Source organism: Protomyctophum parallelum (genome assembly GCF_964188405.1).
Source record: "Protomyctophum parallelum genome assembly, chromosome: 17".
NCBI lineage: Eukaryota > Metazoa > Chordata > Actinopteri > Myctophiformes > Myctophidae > Protomyctophum > Protomyctophum parallelum.
The window spans coordinates 44,906,975-44,920,359 of record NC_139719.1 but is presented as its reverse complement, the minus strand read 5'-3'; the positions used below and the strand labels follow the sequence as shown (position 1 = coordinate 44,920,359).

The window sequence follows — 13,385 nt, the reverse complement described above, 5'->3', positions numbered from 1 at the left end:
CAGACTACAGGTACTACAGACACACTACAGACTACAGGTACTACAGACACACTACAGACTACAGGTACTACAGACACACTACAACACACAGGAACAGGACTACAGACTACAGGTACTACAGACACACTACAGACACACAGGAACAGGACTACAGACTACAGGTACTACAGACACACTACAGACACACAGGAACAGGACTACAGACTACAGGACTACAGACACACTACAGACACACAGGAACAGGACTACAGACTACAGGACTACAGACACACTACAGACACACAGGAACAGGACTACAGACTACAGGACTACAGACACACTACAGACACACAGGAACAGGACTACAGACTACAGGTACTACAGACACACTACAGACACACAGGAACAGGACTACAGACTACAGGTACTACAGACAGACTACAGACACACAGGAACAGGACTACAGACTACAGGACTACAGACACACTACAGACACACAGGAACAGGACTACAGACTACAGGTACTACAGACACACTACAACACACAGGAACAGGACTACAGACTACAGGTACTACAGACACACTACAGACACACAGGAACAGGACTACAGACTACAGGTACTACAGACACACTACAGACACACAGGAACAGGACTACAGACTACAGGTACTACAGACACACTACAACACACAGGGACAGGACTACAGACTACAGGTACTACAGACACACTACAACACACAGGACTACAGACTACAGGTACTACAGACACACTACAACACACAGGAACAGGACTACAGACTACAGGTACTACAGACACACTACAGACACACTACAGACACACAGGAACAGGACTACAGACTACAGGTACTACAGACACACTACAACACACAGGAACAGGACTACAGACTACAGGTACTACAGACACACTACAACACACAGGACTACAGACTACAGGTACTACAGACACACTACAACACACAGGAACAGGACTACAGACTACAGGTACTACAGACACACTACAACACACAGGAACAGGACTACAGACTACAGGTACTACAGACACACTACAGACACACAGGAACAGGACTACAGACTACAGGTACTACAGACACACTACAGACACACAGGAACAGGACTACAGACTACAGGTACTACAGACACACTACAGACACAGGAACAGGACTACAGACTACAGGTACTACAGACACACTACAGACACACAGGAACAGGACTACAGACACACTACAGACACACAGGAACAGGACTACAGACTACAGGTACTACAGACACACTACAGACTACAGGTACTACAGACACACTACAGACTACAGGTACTACAGACACACTACAACACACAGGAACAGGACTACAGACTACAGGTACTACAGACACACTACAACACACAGGAACAGGACTACAGACTACAGGACTACAGACACACTACAACACACAGGAACAGGACTACAGACTACAGGTACCTCAGACACACTACAGACACACAGGAACAGGACTACAGACTACAGGTACTACAGACACACAGGAACAGGACTACAGACTACAGGTACTACAGACACACTACAACACACAGGAACAGAACTACAGACTACAGGTACTACAGACACACTACAGACACACAGGAACAGGACTACAGACTACAGGTACTACAGACACACTACAACACACAGGACTACAGACTACAGGTACTACAGACACACAGGAACAGGACTACAGACTACAGGTACTACAGACACACTACAACACACAGGAACAGGACTACAGACTACAGGTACTACAGACACACTACAGACACACAGGAACAGGACTACAGACTACAGGTACTACAGACACACTACAGACACACAGGAACAGGACTACAGACTACAGGACTACAGACACACTACAACACACAGGACTACAGACTACAGGTACCTCAGACACACTACAACACACAGGAACAGGACTACAGACTACAGGTACTACAGACACACTACAGACACACAGGAACAGGACTACAGACTACAGGTACTACAGACACACTACAGACACACAGCAACAGGACTACAGACTACAGGTACTACAGACACACTACAACACACAGGAACAGGACTACAGACTACAGACACACTACAACACACAGGACTACAGACTACAGGTACTACAGACACACTACAACACACAGGAACAGGACTACAGACTACAGGTACTACAGACACACTACAGACACACAGGAACAGGACTACAGACTACAGGTACTACAGACACACTACAGACACACAGCAACAGGACTACAGACTACAGGTACTACAGACACACTACAACACACAGGAACAGGACTACAGACTACAGACACACTACAACACACAGGACTACAGACTACAGGTACTACAGACACACTACAACACACAGGAACAGGACTACAGACTACAGGTACTACAGACACACTACAGACACACAGGAACAGGACTACAGACTACAGGTACTACAGACACACTACAGACACACAGGAACAGGACTACAGACTACAGGTACTACAGACACACTACAACACACAGGAACAGGACTACAGACTACAGGTACTACAGACACACTACAGACACACAGGAACAGGACTACAGACTACAGGTACTACAGACACACTACAACACACAGGACTACAGACTACAGGTACCTCAGACACACTACAACACACAGGAACAGGACTACAGACACACTACAACACACAGGAACAGGACTACAGACTACAGGTACTACAGACACACTACAGACACACAGGAACAGGACTACAGACTACAGGTACTACAGACACACTACAACACACAGGAACAGGACTACAGACTACAGGTACTACAGACACACTACAGACACACAGGAACAGGACTACAGACTACAGGTACTACAGACACACTACAGACACACAGGAACAGGACTACAGACTACAGGTACTACAGACACACTACAACACACAGGAACAGGACTACAGACTACAGGACTACAGACACACTACAACACACAGGACTACAGACTACAGGTACTACAGACACACTACAACACACAGGAACAGGACTACAGACTACAGGTACTACAGACACACTACAACACACAGGACTACAGACTACAGGTACTACAGACCCACAGGAACAGGACTACAGACTACAGGTACTACAGACACACTACAGACACACAGGACTACAGACTACAGGTACTACAGACACACTACAGACACACAGGAACAGAACTACAGACTACAGGTACTACAGACACACTACAGACACACAGGAACAGGACTACAGACTACAGGTACTACAGACACACTACAACACACAGGAACAGGACTACAGACTACAGGTACTACAGACACACTACAACACACAGGAACAGGACTACAGACTACAGACACTACACTGTTCTACAGACTATTACCAGGACTACAGACTACAGGTACTACGGTGTTCTACAAACTATTATGCCACCATTTTGCAATCCATTTCTTCCACCCAGTGTCAATTATCGAATGAAAAAAAGTATTTATATTAAAAAAAGTATTTATATAAAGACGGTTACGCCGCGGACAAAGCCAACTCGGATCGTGACAAATCATGACAATGAACACTGTGTGTTCATTGTCATGATTTGTCACGATCCGAGTTGGCTTTGTCCGCGGCGTAGCCGTCTTTAAATGAATACTATTTGAAAATTGAATGGAGAATCATTTCCTGGGCCACTCGTCGTTCTGAAAGGGGGCGGGACTGCGATGCTCTATTATAACCTGTTATCAGCACATTATCTATTATATTTATATCCATCCTTGGTTTTCAGGAGTGTCCGTCGCCTGCCGGCAGCCGACAAGGTCAACAGGTCAACCTGCTCCTTAACACAGGTAGGTTCTGTACTGGTGACGCACTTCACACTCACTCCAGAGTACCACTATAGTTCCACACTCACTCCAGAGGGCCACTATAGTTCCACACTCACTCCAGAGGGGTCACTATAGTTCCACACTCACTCCATAGGGCCACTATAGTTCCACACTCACTCCAGAGGGCCACTATAGTTCCACACTCACTCCAGAGGGCCACTATAGTTCCACACTCACTCCAGAGGGCCACTATAGTTCCACACTCACTCCAGAGGGCCACTGTAGTTCCACACTCACTCCAGAGGGCCACTGTAGTTCCACACTCACTCCAGAGGGACACTGTAGTTCCACACTCACTCCAGAGGGCCACTATAGTTCCACACTCACTCCAGAGGGCCACTATAGTTCCACACTCACTCCAGAGGGCCACTATAGTTCCACATTCACTCCAGAGGGCCACTATAGTTCCACACTCACTCCAGAGGGCCACTATAGTTCCACACTCACTCCAGAGGACCACTATAGTTCCACACTCACTCCAGAGGACCACTATAGTTCAACACTCACTCCAGAGGACCACTATAGTTCCACACTCACTCCAGAGGGCCACTATAGTTCCACACTCACTCCAGAGGACCACTATAGTTCCACACTCACTCCAGAGGACCACTATAGTTCCACACTCACTCCAGAGGGCCACTATAGTTCAACACTCACTCCAGAGGACCACTATAGTTCCACACTCACTCCAGAGGGCCACTATAGTTCCACACTCACTCCAGAGGACCACTATAGTTCCACACTCACTCCAGAGGACCACTATAGTTCCACACTCACTCCAGAGGGCCACTATAGTTCAACACTCACTCCAGAGGACCACTATAGTTCAACACTCACTCCAGAGGACCACTATAGTTCCACACTCACTCCAGAGGACCACTATAGTTCCACACTCACTCCAGAGGACCACTATAGTTCAACACTCACTCCAGAGGACCACTATAGTTCCACACTCACTCCAGAGGGCCACTATAGTTCCACACTCACTCCAGAGGACCACTATAGTTCCACACTCACTCCAGAGGGCCACTATAGTTCCACACTCACTCCAGAGGACCACTATAGTTCCACACTCACTCCAGAGGACCACTATAGTTCCACACTCACTCCAGAGGGCCACTATAGTTCCACACTCACTCCAGAGGGCCACTATAGTTCCACACTCACTCCAGAGGGGCCACTATAGTTCCACACTCACTCCAGAGGGCCACTATAGTTCCACATTCACTCCAGAGGGCCACTATAGTTCCACACTCACTCCAGAGGGGCCACTATAGTTCCACACTCACTCCAGAGGGGCCACTATAGTTCCACACTCACTCCAGAGGGCCACTATAGTTCCACACACACTCCAGAGGGCCACTATAGTTCCACACTCACTCCAGAGGGCCACTATAGTTCCACACTCACTCCAGAGGGCCACTATAGTTCCACACTCACTCCAGAGGGCCACTATAGTTCCACACTCACTCCAGAGGGCCACTATAGTTCCACACTCACTCCAGATGGCCACTATAGTTCCACACTCACTCCAGAGGACCAATATAGTTCCACACTCACTCCAGAGGGCCACTATAGTTCCACACTCACTCCAGAGGGCCACTATAGTTCCACACTCACTCCAGAGGGCCACTATAGTTCCACACTCACTCCAGAGGGCCACTATAGTTCCACACTCACTCCAGAGGGCCACTATAGTTCCACACTCACTCCAGAGGACCACTATAGTTCCACACTCACTCCAGAGGGCCACTATAGTTCCACACTCACTCCAGAGGGGCCACTATAGTTCCACACTCACTCCAGAGGGGCCACTATAGTTCCACACTCACTCCAGAGGGCCACTATAGTTCCACACACACTCCAGAGGGCCACTATAGTTCCACACTCACTCCAGAGGGCCACTATAGTTCCACACTCACTCCAGAGGGCCACTATAGTTCCACACTCACTCCAGAGGGCCACTATAGTTCCACACTCACTCCAGATGGCCACTATAGTTCCACACTCACTCCAGAGGACCAATATAGTTCCACACTCACTCCAGAGGGCCACTATAGTTCCACACTCACTCCAGAGGGCCACTATAGTTCCACACTCACTCCAGAGGGCCACTATAGTTCCACACTCACTCCAGAGGGCCACTATAGTTCCACACTCACTCCAGAGGGCCACTATAGTTCCACACTCACTCCAGAGGGCCACTATAGTTCCACACTCACTCCAGAGGGCCACTATAGTTCCACACTCACTCCAGAGGGCCACTATAGTTCCACACTCACTCCAGAGGACCACTATAGTTCCACACTCACTCCAGAGGGCCACTATAGTTCCACACTCACTCCAGAGGGCCACATTGCATATATACTGTCGTAGCAAACATAGCCGATCTACATGCTCAAACGCATCACAATGCGACGCATTTTGAGCTTGTAGATCAGCTATTTTTGCTATATTTGAATTGAAATCCTGAATTATGCTTTGCTATTATTGAATATGAATCCTGAAAAGTAACCTTTGCATTTAGTTATAGTTATGTTAACTTCACGAACTAAATACAAATACATTGGACATAAAAAATACAATACAATTGTAATACTAAGCTACTAATATAAATGCGGGTCATGTTTGCATGTTTAAAATTGTTAACAGCTGAAATCAATACTATATCAGTATTATGATATTAACCCGCAGGGCAAGTGGCCCGTACATAATACCATCCCATGGTCTGTGTGGTCTCTGCTTAGAGTATATATGAATAGAGACGGCACCCAGAGAAAACCCTGAGGCCAAATGGACATAGTGGTCGAATTTGGTATTGCAGCCTGGGCCCCAAACACATGAACTCGCTGGTCCGTTGACTATCATTGTGCACGTTCACGACGGACGCACGCTTGTGCGCGTTCAACGGCAGCGCGTTCATGTGTTTGGGCCCAATCACTATTGCAATACATCCCAGAATGCACTCTGTTCTTACACGGAAGGAGGAGTGAAATCGACCTCATGCGCTTTTGAGCAACTTAATGCAAAGTGGATGGGAGGAGAACTACAACTTAATGCAAAGTGGATGGGAGGAGAACTACAACTTAATGCAAAGTGGATGGGAGGAGAACTACAACTTAATGCAAAGTGGATGGGAGGAGAACTACAACTTAATGCAAAGTGGATGGGAGGAGAACTACAACTTAATGCAAAGTGGATGGAAGGAGAACTCGGATGGCGTCTCTATTCATATATACTCTAAGGGTCTCTGTTAGTCCCAATGATACATGATACATAACACCATCCCATGGTCTGTGTGGTCTCTGTCAGTCCCAATGATACATGATACATAACACCATCCCATGGTCTGTGTGGTCTCTGTCAGTCCCAATGATACATGATACATAACACCATCCCATGGTCTGTGTGGTCTCTGTCAGTCCCAATGATACATGATACATAACACCATCCCATGGTCTGTGTGGTCTCCGTCAGTCCCAATGATACATGATACATAACACCATCCCATGGTCTGTGTGGTCTCTGTCAGTCCCAATGATACATAACACCATCCCATGGTCTGTGTGGTCTCTGTCAGTCCCAATGATACATGATACATAACACCATCCCATGGTCTGTGTGGTCTCTGTTAGTCCCAATGATACATGATACATAACACCATCCCATGGTCTGTGTGGTCTCTGTCAGTCCCAATGATACATGATACATAACACCATCCCATGGTCTGTGTGGTCTCTGTTAGTCCCAATGATACATGATACATAACACCATCCCATGGTCTGTGTGGTCTCTGTTAGTCCCAATGATACATGATACATAACACCATCCCATGGTCTGTGTGGTCTCTGTTAGTCCCAATGATACATGATACATAACACCATCCCATGGTCTGTGTGGTCTCTGTCAGTCCCAATGATACATGATACATAATACCATCCCATGGTCTGTGTGGTCTCTGTCAGTCCCAATGATACATGATACATAACACCATCCCATGGTCTGTGTGGTCTCTCTTAGCTGTGAACACCATGACAGCTTCCAGCCAAGACCCGACAACGCTAAACAACGCACAGGTAAATAACGGACATCACGTCGCTCCGCTTTCCTGGTCCAACATGGCGTCACGTTGTTAGTTCTGTAACGTTGTGTTTCCTGGTCCAACATGGCATCACGTTGTTAGTTCTGTAACGTTGTGTTTCCTGGTCCAACATGGCGTCACGTTGTTAGCTCTGTAACGTTGTGTTTTCTGGTCCAACATGGCGTCACGTTGTTAGCTCTGTAACGTTGTGTTTCCTGGTCCAACATGGCGTCACGTTGTTAGTTCTGTAACGTTGTGTTTCCTGGTCCAACATGGCGTCACGTTGTTAGTTCTGTAACGTTGTGTTTCCTGGTCCAACATGGCGTCACGTTGTTAGTTCTGTAACGTTGTGTTTCCTGGTCCAACATGGCGTCACGTTGTTAGTTCTGTAACGTTGTGTTTCCTGGTCCAACATGGCGTCACGTTGTTAGTTCTGTAACGTTGTGTTTCCTGGTCCAACATGGCGTCACGTTGTTAGTTCTGTAACGTTGTGTTTTCTGGTCCAACATGGCGTCACGTTGTTAGTTCTGTAACGTTGTGTTTCCTGGTCCAACATGGCATCACGTTGTTAGTTCTGTAACGTTGTGTTTCCTGGTCCAACATGGCGTCACGTTGTTAGTTCTGTAACGTTGTGTTTCCTGGTCCAACATGGCGTCACGTTGTTAGTTCTGTAACGTTGTGTTTCCTGGTCCAACATGGCGTCACGTTGTTAGTTCTGTAACGTTGTGTTTTCTGGTCCAACATGGCGTCACGTTGTTAGTTCTGTAACGTTGTGTTTTCTGGTCCAACATGGCGTCACGTTGTTAGTTCTGTAACGTTGTGTTTCCTGGTCCAACATGGCGTCACGTTGTTAGTTCTGTAACGTTGTGTTTTCTGGTCCAACATGGCGTCACGTTGTTAGTTCTGTAACGTTGTGTTTCCTGGTCCAACATGGCGTCACGTTGTTAGTTCTGTAACGTTGTGTTTCCTGGTCCAACATGGCGTCACGTTGTTAGTTCTGTAACGTTGTGTTTCCTGGTCCAACATGGCGTCACGTTGTTAGTTCTGTAACGTTGTGTTTCCTGGTCCAACATGGCGTCACGTTGTTAGTTCTGTAACGTTGTGTTTCCTGGTCCAACATGGCGTCACGTTGTTAGTTCTGTAACGTTGTGTTTCCTGGTCCAACATGGCGTCACGTTGTTAGTTCTGTAACGTTGTGTTTTCTGGTCCAACATGGCGTCACGTTGTTAGTTCTGTAACGTTGTGTTTCCTGGTCCAACATGGCGTCACGTTGTTAGTTCTGTAACGTTGTGTTTCCTGGTCCAACATGGCGTCACGTTGTTAGTTCTGTAACGTTGTGTTTCCTGGTCCAACATGGCGTCACGTTGTTAGTTCTGTAACGTTGTGTTTTCTGGTCCAACATGGCGTCACGTTGTTAGTTCTGTAACGTTGTGTTTCCTGGTCCAACATGGCGTCACGTTGTTAGTTCTGTAACGTTGTGTTTCCTGGTCCAACATGGCGTCACGTTGTTAGTTCTGTAACGTTGTGTTTCCTGTGGTTTCAGGTCAGCACACTGAAGAGGCCGGCCCTGCCCCAGCTGACCAGAGGAGGAATGTGAGTGACCGCTGCTCGTCTTCTGGTGTTTTACGGCATGGCTTCGTAGTTATAGCAGTGTGAACACCGCCAGACTTACTCGCAATTAAATCATTTCCTATATGTATATATCATATTTCCTGAGGCCCATTCTAAAAGAAAACGGCTTCTAAATCATGACAGTTTTCTGATAAACCCTATGTTTTTATGTCAGCGGTGCTCAACCTTTTTCAAGGCAAGGACCCCCAGAATTATCTGTATTTGGCCGCCACAACCCCCAACTTAAAATATGTTGTCCCAGGGACCCCCCCCACCCCCCACCCCCCAGAAGCAAAGATGTGAGTTAAAAACATTCCCTCTGAAAGAATATATATTCAAAGATTTGCACCACCATTTTTCCAAAGAAATAGCAGATCTACAAGCTTGTATAACCCATTCTGACCGGGCACCCATTTTGGTGTCAGCATCATGTTATGCTTTAGCTATTGAAAAATAGCAGATCTACAAGCTCATATCGCGCCACCGAGTGGCGCGATACGAGCTTGTAGGTCTGCTATTTTTTGAAAAATCGAAGAACGACTGACATTTTTTTTAATCTGATCTCAGGTCAGAATGGGTTCATCAGACCAGTGTGTGTCCGGCGGAAACCTCGTATGAATCTGATCTCAGGTCAGAATGGGATAAAGTGCCGCGCTATACGAGCTTGTAGATCTGCCATTTGGATCACCATGTCCAACAATACGGTGTGTCTCTGCCCCGCCCCCTCCTCCTCCTCCTCGTCCAATCAGGATCCTGCAGCAGCTACGGAAGGACCACGCCGGAGTGGACAACTCGGACCGCAGGCGCTTCACCTCATTGGACGACGCCCTGCTGAGGCTCCTCCCCTACCACGTGTTCAGCGGAGCGCCGCCCAGCGCAGACGAGTTCTCTCACGGTAAGATTACAGCGCCGCCCAGCGCAGACGAGTTCTCTCACGGTAAGATCACAGCGCCGCCCAGCGCAGACGAGTTCTCTCACGGTAAGATTACAGCGCCGCCCAGCGCAGACGAGTTCTCTCACGGTAAGATCACAGCGCAGACGAGTTCTCTCACGGTAAGATCACAGCACCGCCCAGCGCAGACGAGTTCTCTCACGGTAAGATTACAGCGCCGCCCAGCGCCGACGAGTTCTCTCACGGTAAGATTACAGCGCCGCCCAGCGCAGACGAGTTCTCTCACGGTAAGATTACAGCGCCGCCCAGCGCAGACGAGTTCTCTCACGGTAAGATCACCTTTACAGCGCAGACGAGTTCTCTCACGGTAAGATTACAGCGCCGCCCAGCGCAGACGAGTTCTCTCACGGTAAGATCACCTTTACAGCGCAGACGAGTTCTCTCACGGTAAGATCACCTTTACAGCGCAGACGAGTTCTCTCACGGTAAGATCACCTTTACAGCGCAGACGAGTTCTCTCACGGTAAGATCACCTTTACGTCCGTCAAGTGTTTTCCTCGACTAAAACTAAGACGGAAAATGTTCGTCGACTACCTATTTTCACTGACGAAAACTAAATGGAAACTAAATGAAAACTAAGCTACGATGACTAAAACTAAGACTAAATATACTGACAATTCCGTCGACAAATAAAAACTAGACTAAAATGTTAGGAAGGGACCAGTGGACAAGAGATCCAGTATAAGTCATTTTACACTTGGTTGCATGCTGAAAATAGCCGATCTACAAGCTCACAACGCGACGCGTTGAGAGCTTGTAGATCGGCTATTTTCAGCAAGTGTAAAAACACTCATTACGACGGCATCTAGGCCCACCAAAATACATTTTAGTCGACTAAATCAACTGTAGATTTAGTTGACTAAAATCTTATGACATTTAGTCGACTAAAACTAGACTAACACTAAGACATTCCAGGTGACTAAAATGTGACTAAAACTAAATGAAGTTTCAGTCCAAAGACTATGACTAAAACTAAAATAGAAATTTGCTGCCAAAAACAACACCACCCACTGTACCTTCGACAGGCAGCCTCTGTACTGTAGACATGTTTAAAGCTCAGCTCAAGACCCACTTCTACACCCTTTGCTTTTAATTGATCTTTTATTTTCTGTTATTCATGTCCTCACTGTATTGCATTACTGCTTTAAAAAGAAAATGTTTATGCCTTGCTTTTATTTTATTTTTTCTCCGTTGTTCTGTAAAGCACTTTGAGCTGCATTTCATGTCATGAAAGGTGCTATACAAATAAAGTTTTATTATTATTATTATTATTATTATTATCCCATTCTGAATGGGAACCCATTTTGGTGTTAGCATCATGTTATGCTTTAGCTATTGAAAAACAGCAGACCTACAAGCTCATATCGCGCCACCGAGTGGCGCGCTATGAGCTTGTAGGTCTGCTATTTTTTGAAAAATCGAAGAACGACTGACATTTTTAGAATCTGATCTCAGGTCAGAATGGGTTATTATCCATCCATCCGTGTTGGGTCACGGTGGAAACAGTTCCAGCATAGAATCAATCCCACATTCTTTTTCTAAGTGCTGGAGTTTGGAAGCACTCGTCGTACGTCACTGAACGGCCCTGTGTACCGCCTGTTTCCAGGCAGCAGTGCGACCCGTTAATAAAAACGAGCGCTTCAAAATCCAACACTTTGAAAATGAATCACATGCACAGAATCTCCTGACAGAAAGTAGCTCATAACAACATGTCTACGGTGGACTTTCATGACACAAAGGGCATGTATTTTGCGTGTCTTAAGTACCAGGTCTTATTCCCTAACCTGGAGGCGTGGTCAATGCTCTTTGGCCACTCAGAATAGCCAAATGGCATTGATCCTGGTCTTTAGTTTACTCAAGTTAGGGAATAAGACCTGGTACTTAAGACACACAAAATACAGCCCAAATGTCCTAACTCTGTCTTACTCTGTGGCTCTGGCTACTTCTAACTGGGAGACACCAGGGGGTTCCAACCGCCAAGGCCCCCCCCCCCTGCTCTAACTATCAATAAACATAACAATACAATACAATGAAATAAAACAATATTAACCCATTTTGACCTGAGATCAGATTCTAGAAATGTCTTCTACGTACATCCTGACAGTTTTCTGAAAAAACTATGTTTCTATGTCAGTCGTTCAAAAAATAGCAGACCTATGAGCTTGTAGATCTGCTATTTTTCAATAGCTAAAGCATAACATAATGCTAACACCAAAAGGGGGTTAATGTACCTGGTAAGGTAAGAATACACACAACTCTCTCTAAGTCACTGCTTTTGGTGTAACAACCACAGCCGAGCCTCAGCATGTCTGCAGCAGCTTGTGTTTTGTTATGTCCAAAAACACCTCATTGAAAACCTGTACAAAGCATCACTACTTCATGTGGGTACTGTACATTTAGCATGTATTCATCACAGTGAACAATAAACATAACATACAGTCTGTCTCATGGTGAGGAACACGTCTTACCTGGAGCAGTGTCTCCTTTAGACTGCCCTAACGAGGCCACCTGTGTACCTTTTAACGAGGTGCCGCCCACTAGCCAATAAGAAAGGCCCTTACTTAAACTGAGACCAGATTCTACAAGTGTCTTCTAAATCCTGGCAGTTTTTTGAGAATCAGTGGCGCTCAAATATATATATATATATATATATATATATATCAGGGACCCCCCATCTGAAAGATGTTTTATATCAGGGACCCCCAGAAGCAAAAGACTTCAGTTGAAAACGTTCGCTGTGAGAGAATTGTTCAGGATTTTTCAAAAAATAGTAGATCTACAAGCTTGTCTTTGTGTCGACAGTGGACGAGGAGTTTGAGGCTGTGGCGACTCACGTTCTGAAGAA

General features: G+C 46.3%; 1 protein-coding gene across 1 annotated transcript in view; it reads left to right on the top strand.

Moving 5' to 3' along the window:
- bicral (BICRA like chromatin remodeling complex associated protein) overlaps positions 1-13,385 on the top strand; it is a gene marked incomplete at its 3' end in the record, with an annotated part of 28,687 nt that overhangs the window by 12,692 nt on the left and 2,610 nt on the right. The window contains 5 exon segments of the mRNA XM_083787658.1: positions 3,797-3,857; positions 7,917-7,972; positions 9,521-9,570; positions 10,338-10,483; positions 13,343-13,385. The exon segment at positions 13,343-13,385 is cut by the window's right edge and continues 52 nt beyond it. Coding sequence (XP_083643784.1) covers positions 3,797-3,857; positions 7,917-7,972; positions 9,521-9,570; positions 10,338-10,483; positions 13,343-13,385 — 356 coding nt within the window.